Below are 25,668 nucleotides of genomic sequence, written 5' to 3' on the forward strand. Positions count from 1 at the left end.
GACAGCGTCGGGATGAAAGAGTTCTTGGGGTAAAATCGAAACGTAGGGGCGGCGGAGCAGGAAAGCCAGGATCTGGCGGATCAGTTTCCAGCACTCACGCGCGGGGCCACAGTTCAGTCTATGTTCGTCCGTGTCTAACGTCGTGCAACGGGGGCACACAGGGTCGTCAATTAGGTGAATGGCATGCAGCCGTTGTCGGGTTGGAAGTTTCTCGTTAACGACCACATACCACGTCGACCGCACGAAAGTAGACAGGAACGGCGCGTGGATGGCTCGCCATACTCGTGGCCAGTCGACCGTAGGGTGGCGCCGTACAATGTTGTTATCCGGAGTCCAGTGCTGGAGAGCACTATAATAAGTCTTCGCTGTCGGATTCCGTCTCTCCGATATAACCCGCAACACATAGCTATGCTCTACGAAAAACGTTCTAATGTGTGACAGCGAGGGCGATAAATGTCCAACTGGTACCGGTGGGTACAGCGTACGTGGGGCCACTTCTTCAATCAGTAGGCCTGGGAGACTGGCTGTTGGTGAAAGCCAGAGTCGCCTCATGGAACGGAGATACAGTGCCAGCGCTCTGTGCTTGACGTGAGTGAGTCCAACACCGCCTTTGTCGAAGGGTAAAGTAAGCGTAAAAAAACGGATCTTGAAAACAGCACCATCGTTCACCACGTGTCCAAACACTGCCTGTATCCTGGAAGCCATCGTGTCCGTTATCGGCAGTACATGGGCGTAATGGTTAAGGTGAGAAGCCATGTACACATTAACGTATTGGGCGCGTTGCAAAATGTTCAATGATCTGAATTTATTGAGACGAGCCTCTAAACGGAGTCGTCGTAAGACCATACGATACGTAAAGGCCGCCGTGCGTTGTATTTGTCGATGGAGTGATATCCCTAAACACTTGAGCATCGGGACCTTTGTCAGAGGTACGGCCAGACCTGCAGGCATTCCTCGTCCTACCTCCATGTAGCGTGATTTCCGAAGGTTGAGCACACTGCCTGCCACCGCCCCATACTGGTGGAGCCAGGAAAACGCCGTGTGTATTTCGTCACCAGACCGTGCTAAGAACATCACATCGTCGGCGTATGCACCACATCGAAAGGTTACGGAACGGAGGGTAAGTCCTTCTAAGCGTCGCCGTAGTCCGTGAAGAGCTGGTTCGAGGGCAACGGCGAAGAGCATGGCAGAAAGAGGACAACCCTGCCGGACGGACCTGTTGACACGGACGGGGGCGGACCGACAGCCGTTGATCATAATCCTCGTGACAGCCCCATGGATCAATCGAAGCACAACAGACGTCGTCAGACGCGGGACACCGATGTGTTCCATAACAGTACGCAGGAAACCATGGTTAACGCGGTCGAAAGCATGGTCGAAGTCCAGCGCAACAAGAGCGCCTTGGAGGCGGCAAGTTTGCATGAGCGCCACCACGTCTCTATAGGTGCTTAAAGTCGTAAACACATTAGTGTTGCCCCCGAGGCAGGTTTGATCAGTGTGAATGGCCGCCATTACCGTAGGTTTGAGCCTCTCACGGAGCATGCGTGTCAACAGCTTATAGTCAGTGTTTAGCATTGTCAACGGGCGAAAATCAAGAGGGCGACGGCCTCCGCCGGGTTTGGGCACAGGGATCAAGAGACCCTCAGTTAAGTCAGATGGTACCTGAAAATCGGCGTCCAGGAGTTCACTGTACATCCTGACCCACATTGGGCCCATGAGATCAAAGAACCGCTTGTAAAGTTCAAGAGGGAGGCCTTCAGGGCCAGGCGTTTTGTTGGGAGAGCCACGCAACAGAGCCTCTCGCAGTTCTTCCAAAGTCACCGCCGACAAGAGCGTAGCATCATCTTGTAGGTTCCGAGAGACTGGTAGGTCAGATAGGACTTCCCTGACCCCTACATTCATGTGGGACTCCCTCTCGTAAAGAAGTTTATATGGCTGTGTGAACGCTCGGACGATATCCATTTGTGCGTCAACGCGTCGCCCGTCCTCCGTCTCAACCTCGGTAATGAGCTGCCTCTTGCGTCTTCGGCGTTCTTGAATGATCTGGTGGAGGGAAGGTCGTTCACCACGAACATCATCAGTCGTCCTCGCTCGCACCCGCACACCCGCAAGACGTACGGCGTTGATACGAAGCAATTGTGCCTTGACGCGTTGTACTGCTGATTGTCGCTCTGGCGACGGCGGTTGTACAGCCAGTTCGCGGAGCGCAGTATAGTAAAAATCAGTAGTCGCAGTATACCAGCGCGCTCGGTCGCGTCCATAGCTGACTAATGTTCGGCACAGTGCGGGTTTTGCACACCGTAACCACCATTGAAGTACAGAACGGTAGGCGGGTAAACGCTGGTGGCAAGTGCTCCATGTGGACTCGACTGCGCGTCTGCAATTTATCTCATCAAGAAGGGCCACATTGAGGCGCCACGGACACCTACTTCGGCGGATGCGCTGGCGGGGAAGGGTGAGAGTACACACATATGCGAGGTGATCCGTGAACGCTGCCGGCCACATCTCAGCGTCGACAACGGCCGATCGTAGGCCGCGGGTGACGTAGACTCGATCCAAACGGCTCGCGGAGTGACTAGTAAAGTAGGTGTGTGCTCGACGGTCGCCGTGTTGGATGATCCAGGTGTCCAACAAGGCCAAGTCCTGTACAAGTGCCTGGAGTGCCGGGCAGGTGGTATAGTGTGGCTCCTGGTCGGATGGGCGGAGCACACAATTAAAATCGCCGCCTACTACCAAGTGGTCGGTATTGCCCTGGAAGAGCGGGGCTATATCTTCGGCAAAAAAGGTGCGCCGTTCTCTCCTTTTGCCGGTGCCTGAAGGAGCATATAAGTTCACCAGACGTACTGTACCAATCGTGAGTGCGACCCCCCGGGCCGACGGTAAATAGGAGACATCAGTGGCCATTATCCCTTCCCGCAGTAGAATCGCCGTACCTCCGCCGCCCACATCTGCAGGCATAGTGTAGGCGTCATATCCGTAAGCATCGAGACAGAGTCCTGATCGGACTTCTTGAAGGAAAACAACGTCCAGATCCGCAGCGCGTAACGTATCCTTCAGCATACGGGTCTTGACATCAGATGTAATGCCATTGACGTTGATCGTGGCGAGGCGGTATGCCTGGTCCATCAAGTCTCGGGAGGTGACCATGGTATGACAGGAGGGCAGTAGTCGTGACGTGGAGCGCCGGTCTTGCGAAGTGCTAGGCAGCGACGAGAGGTGCTCATGCCGTCCTAGGCGTCTGTCGCCGGCAGCGTAGACGCTGCCATCGGCATCGGTGCATCGTCTTGGTTCTGAAACGCATCCTGCAACTCCATCTCCTGCGCCCAGTCGCCCAGGGACGTTGACACCACTGGATCTCGAGAGGCAGACGGAGGCAAGGGTGCATCCCCGATGTCGGAGCTGCGGTGATCTCCCGCATCCCCATGTGGTCCAGACCCAGCGGTAGTGGGAGAAGACGTCGAACCGTGTGAGACGGTAGGGTCGCCTGTGTCGGCGCGGTGGAGCGGTTGAGGCACCTCGTCATCCAGCGGTGTCGCCTCGGGCTGTTCTACGTCGTCGGTTGTCTTGCGCCGCTTCTTATGACGCTTGGGTGATTTCTGCTTACGCTGCCGCGCCTCTGTTTCCGACGTAGGGCAAGGGGAGGACGCTGCATCCTGTGCTTCAACTTCCATCGCACCGTCGGCGAGCCGTTGTGACGGTGCGCCGGGGTCCGACGAAAGGACATCAGTAGCATCAGCACTGAAAGACGCTTGGGGCTCCGTGGAAGCTACTGCAGGGTCCTCCAAAGCTCGCACCAATACAGTGGGGTCGTCATATACAGCTGGCGTCTCCCGTCTCGCCGCCGCAACATACGTAATCGGCAGAGAGGTCGGTGTCGACGGACGAATCTGGTCGGTCGAGGGTGTCTGCGCGAGACGGCGTTGCAGGCATTCGGTACGCATGTGTCCCGTCTGGCCACAACCGGAGCAGGTTCTCGGCTGACCGTCGTAAATAATTATTGCCCTGCAACCAGCGATCGTGAGATACGAAGGAATATGGCGATGCAGGTCAATACGGACTTGTCGCAGGGTAGGTGTCGAAGGTCTTCCATTTTTCGGCCGTGTGGCCGAGAATTGTTCCATAGGGTCGAAGAGCAAGGGTGACCAAATCCGCTGGAACTTCAAAAGGGAGCTCAAACACGCGCACATTTTGGATTCCCAATCCAGCACGTTCAAGCGTCACCACACCCACGTTTCCGTCTGAGTGGCAGAACCGATAACCTGCCGTCGAGCGTCTGAGAAGTTTGTCACATGCTTCGTCGTCAGTGAACTTAAGATATACGACGCTGGAGACAATAGATAAGTGGATACCGATCAGCTCGTTAGGATCAACATGTACCACATCGCGTAAAAAACGCTCTACTTCGTGGGCCTTGGGTCTAGAGAACGTAGTGTCGAACTGCAGCTTGATCGTGGCTTTCCGATACGAAAGAGCCATCGTGTGTCAGGAACGTGACGGCAATACGTAACACTAGCGCGCCGGCGCGGTAAACAACAACACACCCGGAAACGCGACACGGAGCGGCCGGGACGTACCCCGCACCGCTCCACAGCCAAAGGCCGACTGTCCAACTGAGCTACCCAAGCAGGACTCACGCCCTCTCCTCACAGCTTTACTCCTGCCCGAACCTCGTCTCCTACCTTCCAAACTTCACAGAAGCTCTCCTGTGAACCTGGAGAACTAGCACTCCTGAAAGAAAGGATATTAGTGAGACACGGCTTAGCCACAGCCTGGGGGATGTTTCCAGAATGAGATTTTCACTCTGCAGTGGAGTGTGAACTGGTTGAAACTTCCTGGCAGATTAAAACTGTGTGCCTGACCGAGACTCGAATTCAGGATCTTTGACTTATGCGGGCAAGTGCTCTACCAACTGAGCTATCCAAGCACAACTCACACTTCTGTAAAGTTTGGAAGGTAGGAGACGAGGTACTGGCAGAAGTAAAGCTGTGAAGAGGGGGTGTGCGTCGTTCTTGGGTAGCTCAGTTGGTAGAGCACTTGTCCGCGAAAGGCAAAGGTCCCGAGTTCGAGTCTCGGTCGGACACACAGTTTTAATCTGCCAGGAAGTTTCACATTTTGGAAACGTTTAAATCGTTTGCGGAGGGCGCATGCTACCTAAATCTTCCCGCAACCCTGCCTTCATATAGCGAGCTGCCTGGCACGGCCGGCGGTTGTCTGCCTGCTGACGTCGGGTAAGAGAGCGACCAATCACAGTGTCTTCGTTAGATTGCCCCCCCCCCCCTCCTCAGACCCCCCCCTGCCGCTTCTACGCCACATACCACTAATATAAATCACCTATTACTAGTACAATATTCGGCACATCCGTCGAGATTGAATTCATTGACCTGATTGATTCTTCTATGATATTGTAGCTTTCGCAATAATTAGCCGTGTTTGAGAGTACTGTCATACGTCTGCGTCCAATTTTCCGGCGCTGGCGTTCAGGACGTCCCTGTTGTTGCAGACGCGGCGCCGGTGCTGCTGCGCACGATCGCGAACGCGACGCTGGCGCCCGGCTCGGCGTGGTCGGCTCAGTGCGAGGCGTCGGGCTCGCCGGCGCCCGTCGTCTCCTGGGCGCTGGACGGCGCGCCGCTCGAGTCGTCGCCGGGCGGGGAGCGCGTCGCCGTCAGCAACCGCGTCACCGCCGACGGCGTCCTCAGCTACCTCAACGTGTCCGCCCTGGCGCCAGAGCACGGCGGCCGCTACACCTGTACAGCCAGCAACGCCGTCGGTTCCGTCACGCACCAGGTACGCAACTTCCAACATAAGCTACACGAATCACTTGCCGTAAAAGCCCCACTCATCTGTTTACCTACACTCCAGCCATAATTCAGAACCTTTGGCTATCCAAATTACATCATCAACAACAAAAAAAGGGATAAACAGAAGTTACAGATCAGAAGAAACGATTCACAGAATCACGCACCCAGACCGAGCGGCTGGAATCTCTTGTGCTGTGTAGAAACAAAGTGCCATGAATATATATTACCCAGCAAAGCCTGGCCAGGGTGGCAGCACCATCATCATATTTATTCGCCGGCCGGAGTGACCGAGCGGTTCTAGGCGCTACAGTCTCGAAATGCGCGACCGCTGCGGTCGCAGGTTCGAATCCTGCCTCGGGCATGGATGTGTGTGATGTCCTTAGGTTAGTTAGGTTTAAATAGTTCTAAGTTCTAGGGGACTTATGACCTCAGCACTTAAGTCCCATAGTGCGCAGAGCCATTTGAAGCCATATTTATGCCTGAGACACAGGAAAAGGAAACAGTTAAAGAAGCAGTGCAACTGCAGTCACACAGATAACTGTAGGCTGTCCTTCTCCTGTCATCTTTTGTCACCTGATTGTCGCAAACACTGCTTGGAATGTCAGAACTGACAACTCAGGGCAACATGCCTTCAGTTCAGATATTAGCAATTGTACAAATTCTGACTTGGACGGAGGAAAGATTACCGTGTAACATCCCACTGGCAGTGTAGTCATTAGAGACAGAACACAAGCCCAGACTAATGAAGGCTGAGGAAGACAGTCTGCCATGCCCTTTGGAACGATCCATCCCAGCATTGGGCTTAATCGGTTTAGCGAAATCACGGGAAACCTAAATCTGGATGGTCAGATGCGAATTTGAACCATCTTCGACTCAAATACAAGTCCAGTGTGCCAACCACTGTGTTAAATCAGCCAATGGCTTGCACAGATAGCTACACAGTTAAACTGCACATGCAGTGGTCCATTTAAAGGAAGGGAGATTAGTGTTTGGCATCCGATCTCCAATGAGATCATTATAGATGGGACACAAGGTCAGATTAGGGAAGGATCGGGAAGGGAACTGGCTGTTTCCTTCAAGAGGATCCATCCCGACATATACCTGGCACAATTTAGGAAAATTACAGAAAACCTTAATCTGAATGGCCAAATGGGAATTTAAACTGTAGGCCTCCTCAGTCCTAGTCCGATTTACAAGTGGAGCTATAACACGTACTGTACATGTTACACATCAATACCTTGCATAACAGTGACTGATCCTCCTACTTGACAATACTTCTTCCAAAACTGGCAACATTTATTAACAGCGCAATACGTATTAATTCACATTTCATCTGGATTAAACATCTGGCTGCTTCAATTCTAATGCTTTATTTCTTCGTAAAAACTCAATGATATACAATTTCGGAAACAGCGTTGTGCCTGGAACCTTTGAAAACCAAATTTTATAGATAGAACATTTTTTTCGTGTACTTCCCTGCCTAGCCTTGAAGATCACTTCCTTGCAACAAAAGCTATAAGGTTTTTGCAAAGTTAATGCTTATTTGTAATGTTGATAAAACAATGTAATGATAATGTAATTAAATTTATTAACAATGAGGAGAAAAAGGAACGGCAGTGCTGATGGGAAAGATGGTGGAATGTGCTCACAAAATGTGAAAGCTGAGTACACCATGTGATCAAAAGTATCTGGTTGGTCTGCCTATTATACATTATGACCAACCAGATACTTTTGATCACATGGTGTACTCAGCTTTCACATTTTGTGAGCACATTCCACCATCTGTCATAATGTATAATAGGCAGACCAACCAGATACTTTTGATCACATGGTGTACTCAGCTTTCACATTTTGTGAGCACATTCCACCATCTTTCCCATCAGCACTGCCGTTCCTTTTTCTCCTCATTGTTAATAAATTTAATTACATTATCAGCAAGACTTTTTGGTGGTAACCTTTCATGTTCACATGCAAGTTAATAATGTGTTTATTTTGAAGCTCAATCACAAAGCTTTGCTTTAGCCAATACAAAAATTTTAAAACTGGCATTTGTATGTGTATCTTGAAGTTTTCTCTCCATAATGAGTATTCCATGAAATTCTGAGATAGCAAGTGGATGACGTCAACTTCTTGCCACGATATTTCTGTTGAGAGCCTGTCCGTCCTCTTCAGGTGAGTTGCAAGAAGTCAGTGACATCCAGCTGCAATCCCAAAATATCACCATATCTAGATTTATATGTTTCAGACATCATCAGCAGTCATTGTGTAACTTACCTTACCTGAATTTACACATGTGTTCATAATTAATTTCATAACATAGCATTTTATTCCCCACAGGCCTACCTTCATATACTTGGACCACCATTCATCAAGCCTATGCAAGACAAGACTGTCACAGCTGGTACAGATGCTATTTTCAATTGCTATGTCACAGGACATCCTATCAGCAGCATCCACTGGGAAAAGGATGGTGAGCTGCAAAAAGTGTGTGGATAAAAAGTCACTGTTAAGAGTCAAAATTACTTACTCTGGAGAAAAATTTATTCGTACCATAAAAAATTTGTGTTTTAGAACTTATCTCCTTTCCAAACAGCAAATAAACATGTGATCATTTCTTTCTGTTTATTTCATTAGTTAAGATAGTATTCATTATTGGTGGTACTGATTTATTTATCGTAATTCATATTCTTGATTGCAACAAGGGACAGTTACATATATGGATTTTCATGATTAGCTACTTCTTTTCCCATAAACTTTTTTTATTTTTAAACATGGAGTTCAATCTTAAAAGGTGAGCATGACCTATACATTTTTGTCTACACACTTTTAGGGCATTACCATTGTGGCAATCATGTCATGCAGAATTGGAGGATTTTATACAGCTAATGTATTACTTTGGAATTTGCAATACTAGGAAAAGCAGATGCCAGACTGAGGTTCATAGGGAAACCTGAAGGAAATGTAATTCATCCTTGTAAGACTTGGATCATTTGTTAAAGCAATTCTTGTGTACTGTTCATCAGACTAGGAATTGTATCTGATTTACTGAAGAGATCCAATGAAGACCAAAGTGTTTCATCACAGGTTTATTTACTTGACATGAGATTGGTACAGAAACGCTCATCAGACTACAATGGCAGGCCCTACAAGAAAGGCATTGTGAATCATGGGCAGGTTTACCATTGAAATTCACAAAGTATCAGGCAGTTCATTACTTCCTGTCACATGCATCTCACAAAATGATCACAACAACAAAAAATAGAGAAATTAAATGTCATATAGAGCTTTACCAACAATGCATTTGTGAATGGAATATAAAATGACAGTTAAACCCTCTGCCATGTACCATAATGTGACCTGCAGAATATAGCTCTAAATGTAGATACTGGCAGCTGCAGCAAGCATATGCTTTAATAGCTATTACATGCATATTTTTAAAGATGGCCAAGTATTGGTTTTGTCTACTGTAAAGGTGGCAGTGAGAGATTGCATGTCACTTGTTCTATTGTTTATGCCTGCAAGCCAAATAAACAAACGTTCTGCATTTTTTATTTGCTATTTGTAAATTTAAAAAAAATACCTAAAGCAAAAAAATGCTTCTGTACAGTTGTAAATTTGGAATCTTTCATTATTTGTGGGAGCTCATACTAATGTCATTGCCAAAAAACATAGGCAGATCTTAACATCACCTTGTACTACACATAAATACCCCAGCTAGTGGTCAGAACGAGCTCACTGCTGGCAATGCTGCACTCCTATCCCCAGCAGCTCAAAAAAATGATTCACCCCAAAGTTATAAATGTACTCAGTCTTGTTTGTAAGCCTTTTAATGACACTATTTGAGAAGTTGTCACTTCTGCTTCCTTAGCTATAGTAAGTGACCAATTTTAATATACTACAACTTTCTTAATATTTATATAATTACACTGTTAAGTATCACAGAATTTTAGTCGCCTATGTCTGTAAGAAAAGATGAATACTCTTGGCATACACAATGAAAATTGTTAATGGATCAGATATGTAACAACTTGTGATGTGTAACATGTGAGTAGGTTTCCAAATAACATACACTTTCTCAGAGAAGGAAAAAGATTCTGACCATTTATATATTTCCATTTTTACTTTAATCTTCTGTAGACAGCATTTCAGTTTCCTCATTCAAACTGTCTTTCTTATAACAGCAGAAGCTATCAATTATTGATAAAATTATTTAATTGGATACGTAAAAAACTACTCACCAAGCAGCAGAAGAACACACACATAAAAGACTGTTGTAAATGGCAAGCTTTTGGAGCCAGTGGCTCCTTCTTCAGGCAGAAGGGTTGAGGGGCAAGGAAGAAGCACAAAGGAAAAGGACTGGAGAGGTCTAGGTAAACAGGTAGATTCTGGGAAAGTCACCCAGAACTGCAGGTCAGGGGAGACTTACCGTACGGTAAAGTCTAACACTTCATCAAAATTATGGTTATCAAAGATAGGGTGCTCAATCAAATAGTCACAATACAGAGAAGGAATCAACCATGACCTTGTAGAAATAAGTATTCTGGCATTTGCTTTAGGTGGTTTACATACATCATGAGAAACCTACATTTATTTAAAAATCATCTTCCCACAATATGAACTTATCTTATTAATTAGTGTGAAATCTTGCTTAGTGGAACAAAGAAGCAACAGTACTGGAATGCCAGTTGAAGAAGCTGCCTCAATATTTATGGCTCAAATCAACTTATGGGTGACCTGAAGTCTTTTCATAATGCATCATGATGTATTTTTACTGCTTTGTGATTTGTGATCAGTTACTCAAGCTACTAAAGCATAAAATTAGATTTAACTACTTTCCCAGTGAAGCTTTCAGGAACTGCTATGAATGAAAAATAAATAGCAAGCTGGATTGTGATTTAATATTATCTTCATAGCAAACTTTATTTCACAGAATGTAGGATAACATGCTGTAGCTCTGTTTCATTGGGAGTGACACGAAAAACTTCTTACTCAAAGCAGACACCATTAGAAATAGTAAGCATTTCAGTAACAGAATTTATTTTAGTTGGAAAACTAGTAAAAGTAGCAGCACTTTATACAGCATTGAAATCCGTTCCCCTTGATTAGCATGTTCTTCATAGACTCAATTCTCTGAAATTATTTATGCCATTCCCATGCCACCCTCGTTCATCGTATAGCTGGCATCCAGATCTTAATTTGGGTAGTTTTCAGTTTATTTGTAGCCCTCCCTTTAAAATTACAAGATTTAAGGCTGGTAAGTGATGACTGTTTCTATTTCTTTGTTACTGGTAATTAATACATTGATGTAACACTAGCCTGTTTTAATATTCTTTACATTTAAACCAATAAATTAGTGAGTATAGTATTTTACGGACTGTATTACACAGAACTGTGTGAAAACTACATAATTATAGTATACAACAGCTCTATTCAGATAATTTTTCCTTACACTCTTTGTTTCAGGAAGACCCCTTAATGAAACTGAGAGGCGAACATTGTTTTCCAATGGTACACTTTCAATAAAAGATGTTGATAAATCTGAGGACAGTGGAGTATATGTATGCATTGCTAGAAATCCTAGTGGGCGTTCAGCCAGAAGAAAAGTTAAAGTTCAAGTATTAGGTATGTGTAACAGAACTAATTCAATGGAAGTTAATGTACATAATACCTGCATTTATTCCTTTCGATCTAGAACTGTTGAGAGCTTTGATCCTCAGGCTATGTGCTGAGGAAGACCAGAGCATTGTGGCCAAAGTGTTGGATATTTTAGTATGTGCTTATTTTGTGTTTTATAAGTGATGAAACAATACACTCACAAGGACTTTAATGAGATTGATCAATATTGTTAAAATATTTAATATGTGAATCACACTTCTATCTATTCCAGAGGCACCAGAAATAGATCCTATTTTAATAAAACCAAAGTTGCAGAGAGGTATGAGAATACATTTGACATGCATTGTGAGCAAAGGAGACAGTCCAGTATCAATTGTATGGTTGAAAGATGGCTCAAATATTTCTCAAGGACAAGGAATTACAGAAAAGACTATAGATGACTTCTCAAGTACTTTGAGTTTCAGCAGTCTTACTGTGAAACACACAGGAAATTACACCTGTCGAGCAACAAATGCTGTAGCTGTGGCAAACTATACAGTTCCTGTTGTGGTAAATGGTATGTCACAACTAATAATCCTATCTTCGTTCAAATGCATTATTATTTATTCTTATTATTGTTGTATATGTGATGCAACATGGCATGTTAAGATGTAGAAGCAAACAAATTGTGCACATTTCCTACAACCCAAAGGTACAACAATATCTTAAAAACTTTCACACACAGGTCCTGGTCTAGAAGGGGGGGGGGGGGGGGGGGGGGGTAAACTGGGATATCTGCCCCGAGTGGCAATATCAGGGGGCCCCAAATTCATTTTCTTGAGGAAGAAAGGGTTCTTTTACAAAGCGCTTAGCATCCAGCACTTGTTAGTCTATTGATTATTCATGTGAATTTGATACATATCCCCATTGGTTTTTGAACATTTTTGAACATATACTAAGTTAATTTCTAAACAAATCATACGTTTATTTCTGAATGCATGCATAGTGTACATGATGTCTCTGCCTGGGGAATCTCCATCGCATCAAGAAATAAAAAACTTTCCCGCAAACAAAAGGGGACGGGGCTATACGAGCTGAGTAAAATAAAACCAAACTTGTGAATGCCAATCACTGTTAGTTTATGTGGCTAACTGGGTGTGTGAATGATCAGCATTGTTATAATTATTAGCGAAATCTGTAGATTCTGACTACAAGAGTGGGAATAAATAATTAACAGAAGTAATATGGTAATAAAGATTACCTATTAATCATCTCTGTGTATCCAAGAAAATGAAATTTTGCAGATAATTTTTGTAGATCAATACACTGCTACGGGCCAGTTGGTTTTAATGATGGCAGAAATAGTTACAGAATTAGTGACGACAAAATTGTTTGTTATAACGAGGAAGGAAAAGAAACTGGGACATCAGACAAATTATATGGAAGAATATGAAGATTCCAAATTTGTAAGAAAATGTCATACTACAACTTTTCAATTACATGCTTAAGAAACTGGAGTGTAGGAATGAAATGTGGAACAGTTTCCTAACATAAAACTGTGCTTGTAGTAGGCCTAATAGGCATTTGATATTGGCACTTTGTGAATTATATTCTGTCATTTTATTTATGTAAATGAGGTAGATAAAATGACCATTCCCACTACTATTCATGTTAACAGCTTTTTTTCAGTATTAACAATGACATGTTGATTTTTCATGCAGTGAATGATTTGATGAGGTAATGGATTCTATTGCAGAAAGGAAAGCATGTCACATAAGGCTGTAGCAACATTAGAGAGAAAAAAATGCTGTGAACTAAGAATTGAAAAAATTTGTACTGTCTTGCTTGTCTCTTGTCTTTACTGGTTTTATGTTTCCTGTAGGCCTACTTAATTTTATGTCACGTGAAAGTTTTTTCTGAGAAATTCTTATTCTCAAGTTTAAATAACTCCCCGCCCAATATTAATCGTGAGGCTAGGAGCAGGAGAGGCATCACAGGACATTTTAATTTCCACTGTCCTGAATAGAAGTCTGATTGGCTTCCATTACAAAATATACACATTTAAGTTCCACAGAGTCAAGTACAGTGATCTTCAGTAGAAGAATGCTGTGTGAAGAGGTGTGGCACTGCACTTTGGCACACTTACGACCAAACAACATTTCTTACATTTCTTCCAGCATATATGTTTTACATATCAAACTATTCAGAAACATGTGCGCTACAAAATGAACATATTTTTGAAAAATCAATCTTGTTTAATTTTTTTACTCCTATGTCAAACATACAAAAGGGTTGGGGGAGGGGCGCCACTATCTAGTTTTTGCCCCGGCTCGGAAATATCGTAAATCTGGGGCTGTTCACATACATATGAAAGCCATCAAGTGACATGCAAACTATTCACTAATCCAATATGAATATATAAACTAAAATAAATACAGTTCATTGTCAAAATATGATCGTATTGGCTTCAAAAAGATACTGTAGTGCATCATAGCAATCACTGTAGTTTTCAGTGAGGCTAATTAGTTTAATGAATCCTGACAACAGCATTATGAATTTTCAAAACTATATAAGTACACTGTCATCTTGTTATCAGGAATGGAGTAAGGTATCAGGTAGTGAGGAGGAGTTTTCTGGGCAGTTCTCAAATTGTAATTAATCTTTAAATTATGATGCAGTGTGCTGCAGGGCAAGTGATGCATAACAATAAACACATTTCCTCCACCTATCAGCTATCAAAGCTGGAATAAATAAAACAGAGCTGACATGAACCCAAATTAGAATATAAGCAAAATCTTCACTTTTGTAACTTTTAAACAACAACTTTTAAACAACTGTTTTGTCAGACAAAGGGAAATGGTAGAAAGTGTGAAGAAAGAGGTAGGTGCATGGCTGAATTGCTGCAATACTGAGGTCATCAGTGTTCAACAGAGTGTCAAACGGATTAAAATCTGTAATAACTGACATAGACCAGACACCAAAAGTCACCACAATCTTGAAAATGTAAAACACCATAAAGAGGAGTAGAGATATATTGTGTGGAATTACTTACATAAATTCCATAAAAACCATTCCATTCCCCTATGCTGCCAAACCAGGAGCACTAACAGGAAAACTATGTAACAGTAAATACTAGCCTTGAGTACTGAGGCCGCACATAACCCATAGCAGAGGCACAGTATGAAACAGGTATCTGATTGGTGAACTGTTTAAAATGGAAAGTGGGAAGTAGTAGCAGAAAGGAAATAGAAACATCACAGCCCTTGCAGGGAGGGGAACATGAAATTTTCTTTTAGAAAAAAGGAAAAAATATTGTGTTATTACATTAAAGAACACATAAACCTGGCCAATTCCAAGTTGGCTTTAACAATTCATTTGATTGACAACCAGCATCAGCTGCAGTACTGTCTAATCAAATTTAATCTGAAACTTCCTGGCTTATTAAGACTTTGTGCCAGACTGAGACTCAAACTTGAACTAAAGCTTTGAGGACAGGGTATGAGTCGTGCTTGGGTAGCTCAGTTGGTAGAGCACTTACCTGCGAAAGGCAAAGGTACCAAGTTCGAGTCTCAGTCTGGCACACAGTTTTAATCTGCCAGGAAGTTTCATATCAGCGCACACTCCGCTGCAGAGTGAAAATCTCATTCTGATAATCTAATCTAATCTTACACCCTGCAGAGAAAGGTCAGATACTCAGTGTCCTGAAAGAAACTTAAGTCTTAAGAAGTCTTCATTGCCTTTCTCTCAAAACAATTCATGAAAGCACAGACATGCATCACATAAATATTTTAGTTAAATATGACATTACTTAGGTAGGTTAAGGTAAGCATGTAATGTAATATTTTTCCCTACTCTTTCTTTTTTAAATGCACAGGTTCTCTTCCTTCTACTGTTGTAATGGTTCCAACTTCTTTCTGCTGTTCTTTCCTGCTTCCCCAGTTTAAACAGTTCACCAATAACATATCTGTTTCATACTGTGCCTGTGCTATGGGTCATATGCAGCTTCAGTACTCCCACCTAATACTTACTGTCACACAGTTTTCCTGTTAGTGTTCACAGTCAGGCAGCATATGGGAATGGTTTTTATAAAATTTATGTTAGTAATTCCACACAATATGTGCTTTCTCTTCTCCTCTTTATGTACTTTACATGTTTTTAGATTCTGGTGATTTCTGGTGTCTGATCATGATGTCAGTTTTTACCAGATTTTTCTAATTCACTCCTTTTATCCTTTTGACACGGAACTTCTGCCCCACGACAACATTATAGTGATGATTATCTCTGATGGTGAAGTGATTTTATTAAACCATTTGCTGATGCGTGACATGGCAGTCAGTTGGGCCCACCTGTCCCATCTGTGGCCAGAATGGCAGTGCTTATGAGATGATATAAAAAGGTTATGTGAAAGAAAATGTCAGCTGTGTAAGTAGTGATTGCAGATAATAACTGATCTTGTAACAGTTCTTGGAGACGACTTATAATTGATGTAATTAGTTTAAAGTCATTTTATAGATACCTAGCAGTAGAACAGGAAACAAAAATTTGTAATATTTGCAGTGAACAGTGAAGTATATGGAGCTGAACAGCAGCCAACAATTACTGAACACCTGCATACAGAAATAATCTCTTGACTTGAACAGAAGTAACTACGCAAGTCTATCAAATTTTTACAATCTAAATGTGCTTAAACTGATATAACAGCCCCATGGACATATGTGAACATAAATACTGGTAAGCATATGTAAGTCAATTAGAACAGTCATATGTTTCAGCCAGTCTTCAATTGAAGATTCTTTCAGTAGCTCAGTGGTTACATTAGAGAATACTGCCCAGAAGGTCTCAGGTAAAAAAAAAAAAGTCTGAGTCAATCAGTTAATAAACTTCCTATTCAAGAATGAAGAGACATTAAATGCTTTTACTTTCCTTACATTTGTAAGTTTGGATTAATACTATATTATAGTCAGAATAAAAAGAAAGAACATCAGAAGAAAGTGCCAAAGGAGGATCCAAAAAATTGTCTATTTGGGAGAAGGAGGAGGCTTCACATTTATTTTATTTTCTTGATTATTAGTTTTATTCAAACTAAGTTTTTCTTTTTAAATTAATTTTTTGTGTTTTTCCAAATAAACACGCAGGAGAGTATTTGGTATGGGCTAAACAGGATATTAGAGGCCCATTTTTATTAAAAATAAGGTCACAAGTCAATTCTCAGAAAGGACTCCACTTCTCTTTTTTTTTTGCCAGTGGAAATTTTTGTTAATGCATCAAATGCCAAGTTGTTTAAGACTCAAAGTAAAACTAAACTGTGCAGCTGTTATTTCAGTCATAGCACTTGTCCTTCACAATAATGTCAGGGTATTACTGAAACACATCACTTAACACTGGAAGCATATTTACCACTGACACCTGCGTGCAATCGGGACAGAAAACTCATACATTACAAAATATACAAACATCACAAAAACATAAGATATTTCAAGAACATCCCAGACATTACAAATACTAAATAACAAATAAATGGTGATTGTTGGGTTTGATCTGGTGACCCCTAGCATGCAATGCTAACCACTACACTAAAATGCATTTTCCACAGCTTGTATTACTCCTGCCTCTGTTTGATAAATAGTGACCTGCTGTTTCAGAAGTTCTCACTGGAGCTGACTACATCGTCTTGCTCTTCCAGAAGTACTCATGAGTACATCATCCTGCAGCTAGATCTTGTCAGTGGTGCTCTAAATGGTGATAACGGCAGATGTGTTTTGGTCACACTGTTATATGTTATTCACCATGAAAAGCATTGACCATAGTTCCTCTAATCGAAGCTTCATTATATTTGTGTGGGTCTTCAGTTTGCTTGAATCTCATATTATTGGTCTGTTCTTCTGAACTGTAGTAGAGCTTTATACAGAAGACATGGACAATCTCTCTGTTTTTGTCTACTTGATGAAATGTCATTATCCTTGACTGTGTTTGTGACATCCAACAAGTTTCAAATGATACAGTACAGCCCAAAGTAGCATTTAGCAACTTTTCCAATAGTCTCATTTTCCACACAGATGCAAAAATCCTGAACTGTATCTCACTGATGTTTGGTGTTATAGAGCTCTTGGTCTTTACCTTGGGTGCCTAGGGTCCATATACTAGCCAGCCACATTGCTTCTTTGATTCTGGTGAGACATGTTTCACATAGTCATTGTGATTATTGCCTGGTAGTATTGGGAACAGTGCATGCATTGTTGTTACAGCCTTAAGACCTTGGAGAAGAAGGAATGGTGTGAAATCCGTAATGTCTTGCTTTGCTGCATTGTATGTGAATCTCAAGATAGGTAGTATTCTATCCCAGTCTGTCTATTTGACATAAATGTACATCACAAGTATATTTGCCAACATCATATTAAAGCATTTTGTGAAGCTAATCATCTGTGGATGGTAGACAGTTGTCATTCTGACAGTGAAACTATCTCTGATATGAGTCTCGACTCAAATACTTTTCCACAATGATAGATCATCACATAGGGTGCTTCAAAAAGATATCTTCTAAAAGAAACATTGCAATTTCTGGTGACTTCAACAGTCAGTATACCTTTGGGGACATTGCAGTCAACCTCCACAGAGGGTCACTTTCAATCTCACGGAATGGCACTGTTGCAGGCAGGATAGGTATCAAATGCCTCTTTGGTAACTGTGGCACATGCTTCATTGATTGGCATTCCTTACATTGATTCACACAGTGTCTAATGGATTGACAGACACCTGGTAAGTGATACCTGCAGTTCATTCAGTCTATAGTCTTCACAAAACCCAGGTGACCAGAAGGGAGAGTGTCATGAAAATACTTCATGACTGCTGCCTCCACATGAGCTGGGATGATGAACAACTACTTCCATCCACTGGATCATAGTTCTTCTTACAGAAAGTTCTGTTTCTTAATTGGAATCCTCCTTCAGTCGGTTCTTCATAATTCACGGCTTCTGTGATTTTCAACTATGCTGGATCTTCTGTCTGTTCAGTTGCAGTATCATTTAACACAGTGATGACTGAAATTTCATTGATGCTGCTGTGTTCTGACAAAGGATGCCTTGAAAGACAGTTAACACCCTTGTCTTTGCACTTGTTTTTGTATACGATTGTGGTGACATAATCCTGGAGCCTCAGTGTCCGTCTCACCAGTTGACATGAGAGAGCGTTCAAGTTACTCACTCAGCATAGAGAATGTTGATCTATCACAATGGTGAGTGGTTTACTGAATAAATGTGGCTGGTATTTGTTGATAGCCCAAAGAACTGCAGGGCAATCAGTTACCGAGCAAATCATTATGGAATTGGAGAGTATAAGCTATCACCTTTTCAACACCTCTCTGAATTTGTACTAGAACTGCCCTATCCCAAAACCACTAGCATCAGTGTGAAGTTCTGCCTCAGCATTCTTATTGTATAATGCTAGAATTGGAGAAAGTGTTAGCAGCTTCATAAGGACAATGAAAGATCTTTCTTGCTCCTTGTTTCACATAAATTTAGCATCACCCTGCTGGAGTCCTTGCATGGGACTTGACTTGATACAGAAGTCCTTTATGAATTGCCAGTAGTACAAGCACATTCCAAGAAAATTTATCATCTCACAAATATGCTAAGGAATTGGAAAAACTGTAACTGATCTTATTTTCTCTAGACTGGGACAGACTCCATTACCATTCACTATGTGTCCTGAGATATTTATTTCTTGGGTGAAAGAGGCACTTTTTTGGATTCAAGCAGAGACATGCAGTGTGGACACACATCAACATGATTGTCAGGCAACTTAGATGTTCTTCAGATACCTTCAAAAAAGACAATGTCATACAGACAGCAAATAAATCCATTTAAAGTGTTGAACCACATCCCTTTGAAGGCTGTTTTTTTCCTGTTCATCCCCATCAACCTCAATTTGCTAGAAGCCTTTCTGCAAGTTTTAATATGCCTCCTTGCTCTGTTGGCATCAGTAACAGGAAAACCAACTAACATGGCAAATATAGGCAATTAATTACAATGTGACTATTTGCATGACAATATAAAATGAGTAAATGGCTGTTAAAAACAATATATGTTTCTAACTTTTGTCCTCATTAATGTAGGGATTCTTCTTTGGCAGGATGTCTAGTTCAATGATTTCACTTCCTTCAAGAGGAATGTGTTGTTGCTTTCATATATGTATGGCAAAATGCAATAATGAAGCAGGAACTGACATTTCACTTCAATGTTTTAAAGTGAATTCATTCACTTCACAGTACTCAACACACAGGGCATAGTTAGAAGATAACATTTACAAAAACCAGTATTCAACAGAGCTCAACAGGTTTACAGCCATCTAATTTCATCTTAACTTACAATATCAGACTCCAAAGCCCAACCAACTATGTCATCATACAGTTACAACTGACTCATGACTTAACTAGACTCAGACTAACTTCTGCTTGTAACACACACAAATCAACAAGTGCACTCATACATAAAGTCACAGTTCAAATATTAGAAAATACACCAACCTTTCATGTTACAAAAATATTTGTACAGTATGAATATCACTGAAGTTGTTTCTAAAAAGATACAAATCAATTTAACACTTCATAAAAACAACGATTATAGGAAACAATAAGTGTTATATTACTTTACCATTTGATACATTGTCATCTACAATGCTCTATGAAAAATTAGGTGAGCTGAGCATTTCCATTACAATGTTCATAGCTGAGAAATATTTTGTTTCTTTCAAGCACTCTAGCATGTCACCAGTGCGCAGCATTGGATGGACGCCTTTCTTGGTGATTTTGCTCAATCATCAGTAGACAGTTCAGAAATGTCATAAATTGTTTTTATTCTTCACAAGGGCCACATACAAGGACCAAGAACTCTTTGAATGTTCAATGATCATCTTGCAGCATCTTCTCCACTTTCTCCCATATTATCTATTGTTCTGTTGGCAACACTCTATGATTGCTGGCTAACTGGTGGACAACCTTCTGTGTTGATACAGTGTTTTACCTCAGGCTGCTTGGTTTATCTTTCCTCCACTGTGGACTTGAAATCATCTGAAAACTGACACAGTATAGCTGTTGTAGCTGATGTTTTTCCTCAGTCAGGCTAGATCCTATTGGCAATTTGGTAATGGTTGTAGCAGAGCACGAACCTTCATAGATGACACTAATCTTCCCTTCTTGAACTGGTTCAAATGTCCCTATGCACATACCTTTAGGGATATGTTGTGGCACTTGTGACACCTAGTGATCCAAAGCTTTCCTTGGCTACCTACAATGCATGTGATTATCACTGGCATGTAGATTTCTTTTGTAAGCCTGAGTAGCTTTCTGCAACCAAAAAAAGCTTTATAGTTTAACTGAGCATCTTGACTGGTGGTGATGAGGACTGGCTATAGCGTGTTGAGGAATGACATCATCTAGGGTATGGTGATGAGCTTCAGTCCACAGGTCAACTATAATTGTCTGCAGTTGACTGGCAGAATAGTAGTGCTGTGATGGTTAATGTCTTGCAGCATAATAGTCACCTAAAACTTACATTCTTTCTCTGCAGTACCACACAACATGTCCAGGATATCCACAGTGAAAACAGAACAGCATGTTGTCCATTGTCCTCCAAATGGCTGTTCTTCTGTGATGCATTTTACTCAGTGGAGGAGTTGGTTGTACCTGCATTGATCAGATGCCAGTTTGTCATATGATGGCCGCAGCATATGTCAGAGTTGGTTGAGGCCATTATTCATGGTGTATTTGACTGGTGGTGGAGACCAGTGTTACAGATTGATACACCTCTTCTTCAACATTCTGTGTTACCTCCTTGTGTATGGTGTTGACATTCATGGCTGCTATTTCTTATGTGTGTGGTCTGCCATAAAATACTGTATTTCTTCTCATTGAACCTGGTGTATGAAAGAAGCAATATCATCATAGTCTTAAACAACTTCCACAGGCACCACATTCAGGAGATTATAATACCTCTTTCATCAGACTCTTTTCTGCATTTCCTTGATGCACTGGCACCACTTGATGAATTATTATGTTTTGTGATATTCATTATTCAGAAGATCTTGTGTGGTACATATCTTCTGTGACTCTTCTCATCAGATGTGAGATTTTGTTGTCTCTTGTCATATCTGGACTCACAGTATTGCTATGGGCCAAAACATTCTGAATGTATGACCGTGATGTTTGGCCATGACATTTGACATTGCTCTTCAGTTGCTAAGCAGACTTGCTGCTGATTGCCCCCGAAAGTTTTCTTCTGTTTGGCTTGGAATTTGTTCTGGCTATTGAACTTCTCTTCATTGTTCTAAAGCCATTGCTGGGCTATGTCACCTAAATATACATTTGGCAAGCAAATCATGTCATCCTATCTGTTGTATTTGGCAAACTGGTCAAATCCTTACAGCCATTTTAATGGATCCTGATTGGTATCTCTGGAAAACATCAAAAGATGCCTGATGTGCAGCTGACTTACTGCTGTCTTGGAATCCATCAGTCTCTTGAATATGCATCTTAGGAATGTTGTATTGCATGTAATCTGGTTCCTGTCTGTGTAGGCATTGGCACTTACGTTGTTTAATTGGAGCTATGTCGATGTAAATGTCTTGATGTACTTGGTGTCTCTACCAAACAGTGTCATGTAAAAAAATGCAATCAAGTCCAAATCTGAAAGCAGAGTCAGCAATGAAACACGTTTAGCACTGGGAGCACATTTATTACTGACACCAATATACAATCAGAATAGAACTGTCCTGCCAGTATTTAAAAATAAATTGAACATTTCAGAATAAACAAAAATTACAAATGTAAGATTTTTCAAGAACCTTCCAGAAATCACAAATGCCAAATAGCAATTTCCTGGTGGTCAGCTTTGATCTGGTGACACCAGAACACCAGACAGTGATGCTAACCACTGCATCACACTACATATACCAGTTCTCGTGAAAATATATTGTCAGTGCATGGGATGAGGAGCTTGGCATGGATGACACAGTACTGCTTAAGAGAAGAGTCCATGAATAAATTCCAGTACCTATGGAAAAATTCCAGTACCTACAGAAAATGAATCTAACAGGAGCCAAAATGCATAGAGAATGGCATTTATTAACAATTTATTTACACCAAACAGCTACAAAACTGAAAATGAGAAATAATATTATAAACTACCTTTTATACAGCAAATTTGTTGCAGAAATTTATCAGAGTTATTAAAATGTGTACAGTTCATGATGAAAATCTGAATTGCCATCATAAGGCTTAATACTAATAAATTGTGCCTGCACAGCTGCAATTAGCTTCTATCTGCTCTCTGTAACAGTAGGCCAGATGAAATTAAGACCTCCAGTTTTAATCATTTCAATCTCAAAAAGTTTTGACTCTGTTTTTGCTTGAGTGTGCATGTCACATGTAATTACATAAAGATGAGATGTAATAATTTCAAAGTGTGACTTAAAATTACACCTTGTTAAGTTCAAGTGTTACCTTGATATTTTATGTTACACAGTCATAACACATTTTCAACCTTTATCAGGTCATGATTGTGCTCTGAATTAAAGTCAACAATAACTTCTTTCCATGTCTTTTCTTTGTTGGCAGTAGTAACCTTTACCATTCTTCTCCCTTTCTATTGTCTTCATACAGCAATAAATCCTTTCCAACTGTGGATAAGTTTGGAGAGCACATGTTTTTCTGCTTATTTTACTCCATCTTAACAACATGGCACTTTTTATAAAAAACACTTCGTATATATAACATATGATTAATACTGTGGGCACAGAGCAATAATTGTATGAACAGTCATTTTCAACATTGTTGCCAAGTGTGTAACATGCTAATTTAGATCAAGACAAAACCTCACTCATAACAGCCTGGAGTGTACCACTGTTGACTTGGTTCACAGCTCTTCATAATACAATGGTAAGCTCTATAGTAAAATAACCAAAAATCAACTTTAAATCTCAGTTAGTCCATTATGACCGGGATACGTCAGCCAGTATGTACTTTTCAATGTCAATAAACTTTACCGGCAGCTGTACACTTTAAGATATTTATTTTATTATGAAAGCTACCAGTTTCAGCAATTTTTCAAGTCAACAAACTTATCGTATAGCACCATAAAACTGGATATTGTGAATACGAATCATTGTCCCCCTCAGGGAATTTCCAGCTATTTCTAGAAAACTTGGATGCTTTGTTGTGCTATCTGTCAGACAGGGGGAAGCAAATTATCATTTGTGGGGATTTCAATGTTGATTCCCTGAAAGAGTGTAATAGGAAGAATGACCTTGTAGTATTACTCATGTCTTCCAATCTGAGCTCCGTCATTGATTTTCCTACTTGGATAACAAAAAAACAGCAGGACATTGACAGATAACTTTTTTATAGACCAAGATAAGTTTAAGGACATAAATGCTTATCCTGTTGAGGATGGTATTTCAGATCATGGTGCACAGCTGGTTACAGTACATAACATAGCTCCATGCAGTATATCAAATCAGAATTTCAAAGCAGTGCGTTCAATTAACAATATAAATACTGCAAACTTTAGGGAAAGCCTAAAGCAGCTAGACTGGGATGAAGTGTATATGGAACCCGATGCAAACTTGAAATATAACTTATTTCACGATACATTTTTAAGGGTATTTGAAAATTGTTTTCCCAAGAAAATAGGTAACATAATTCCAAGAAAACATATAAAAAACCTTGGCTAACTAAAGGAATAAGAATATCTTGCAACCATAAAAGAGAACTGTATCTAACAGCAAGAGGGAGTACTGACCCCGAAATTGTTCAATATTATAAAAACTATTGTGCGGTACTAAGAAAAGTTATTAAAAGGTCCAGAAGCATGTGTATCATGTCTGAGATCAGTAACTCTGATAATAAAATTAAAGCAATTTGGAATATTGTTGAAAGGGAAACAGGGCAACCAAGAGCACAGGAAGACTTGAGTGCCATAAAACTGAATGACAAGTGTACTAAGAAACAATCAGAAATTGGAAATATTTTCAATAATCATTTTTTAAATTTTGTGGAGAAAATAGGATCTAGATCTTCACTAGAAGGGGCAAGGCTTCTAATAGAAGAGGCCATACCTGTGCAGTTTGAAACAACTGTATTTCCACCAACCTCTCCCTCTGAAATCAGTAAAATGATAAACTCACTGAAAAGTAAAAGCTGTTACGGAATTTTTGGCATTTCCAGCAAGATACTTAAAGCTTGTTCCCCACAGATAAGTAGGATTCTCAGCCACATATGTAATAGCTCTTTGGAGCAGGGTGTTTTCCCCGATAGACTGAAATATGCCATTGTAAATCCATTGCATAAAAAGGGGGATACGTCGGATGTCAACAACTATCACCCAATCTCTCTTCTGACAGCTCTATCAAAAATTTTTGAGAAAGTAATGTATTCAAGAGTAGCCTCCCATATTTGTAAAAATAAAGTACTAACAAAATGTCAGTTTGGTTTTCAGAAAGGCTTTTCAACAGAAAATGCTATATACACTTTCACTGATCAAATATTAAACGCTCTGAATAACCGGACAACACCCATTGGTATTTTTAGTGATCTCACAAAAGCCTTTGATTGTGTAAATCATGGAATTCTTTTAGATAAGCTAAATCATTATGGTTTGAGGGGGGCAGTGCACAAATGGTTTAATTCATACTTAACTAGAAGAATGCAGAAAGTTGAAATAAGTGGTTCATGTAATGTTAAAACAACAGCTGATTCCTCAAACTGAGGTGCTATCAAGTACGGGGTCCCACAGGGTTCGGTCTTAGGTCCTTTACTGTTCTTGATATACATTAATGACTTACCTTTCCATATTGATGAAGACGCAAAGTTAGTTCTTTTTGCTGATGATACAAGTATAATAATAACATCCAAAAACCAAGAAATAAGTGATGTAATTGTTAATGATGTTTTTCACAAAATTATTAAGTGGTTCTCAGCAAACGGACTCTCTTTAAATTTTGATAAAACACAGTATATACAGTTCCGTACAGTAAATGGCACAACTCCAGTAATAAATATAGACTTTGAACAGAAGACTGTAGCTAAGGTAGAATTTTCAAAATTTTTAGGTGTGTCCATTTATGAGAGGTTAAACTGGAAGCAACACATTGATGGTCTGCTGAAACGTCTGAGTCCAGCTACGTATGCTATTAGGGTTATCGAAAATTTTGATGATAAGAATCTCAGTAAATTAGCTTACTATGCCTACTTTCATTCACTGCTGTCATATGGCATCATATTCTG

General features: G+C 41.1%; 1 protein-coding gene across 1 annotated transcript in view; it reads left to right on the forward strand.

The window, feature by feature from the left end:
* Positions 1-25,668, forward strand: part of LOC126335913 (Down syndrome cell adhesion molecule-like protein Dscam2) — a 217,596-nt gene that overhangs the window by 20,447 nt on the left and 171,481 nt on the right. The window contains exons 2-5 of the mRNA XM_049999387.1: positions 5,501-5,784; positions 8,136-8,268; positions 11,262-11,420; positions 11,686-11,970. Of these exons, the coding sequence (XP_049855344.1) occupies positions 5,501-5,784; positions 8,136-8,268; positions 11,262-11,420; positions 11,686-11,970 (861 nt within the window). The remainder of the gene's footprint in view (positions 1-5,500; positions 5,785-8,135; positions 8,269-11,261; positions 11,421-11,685; positions 11,971-25,668) is intronic.

This window comes from Schistocerca gregaria, chromosome 2 (assembly GCF_023897955.1).
Source record: "Schistocerca gregaria isolate iqSchGreg1 chromosome 2, iqSchGreg1.2, whole genome shotgun sequence".
NCBI classification, from domain to species: domain Eukaryota; kingdom Metazoa; phylum Arthropoda; class Insecta; order Orthoptera; family Acrididae; genus Schistocerca; species Schistocerca gregaria.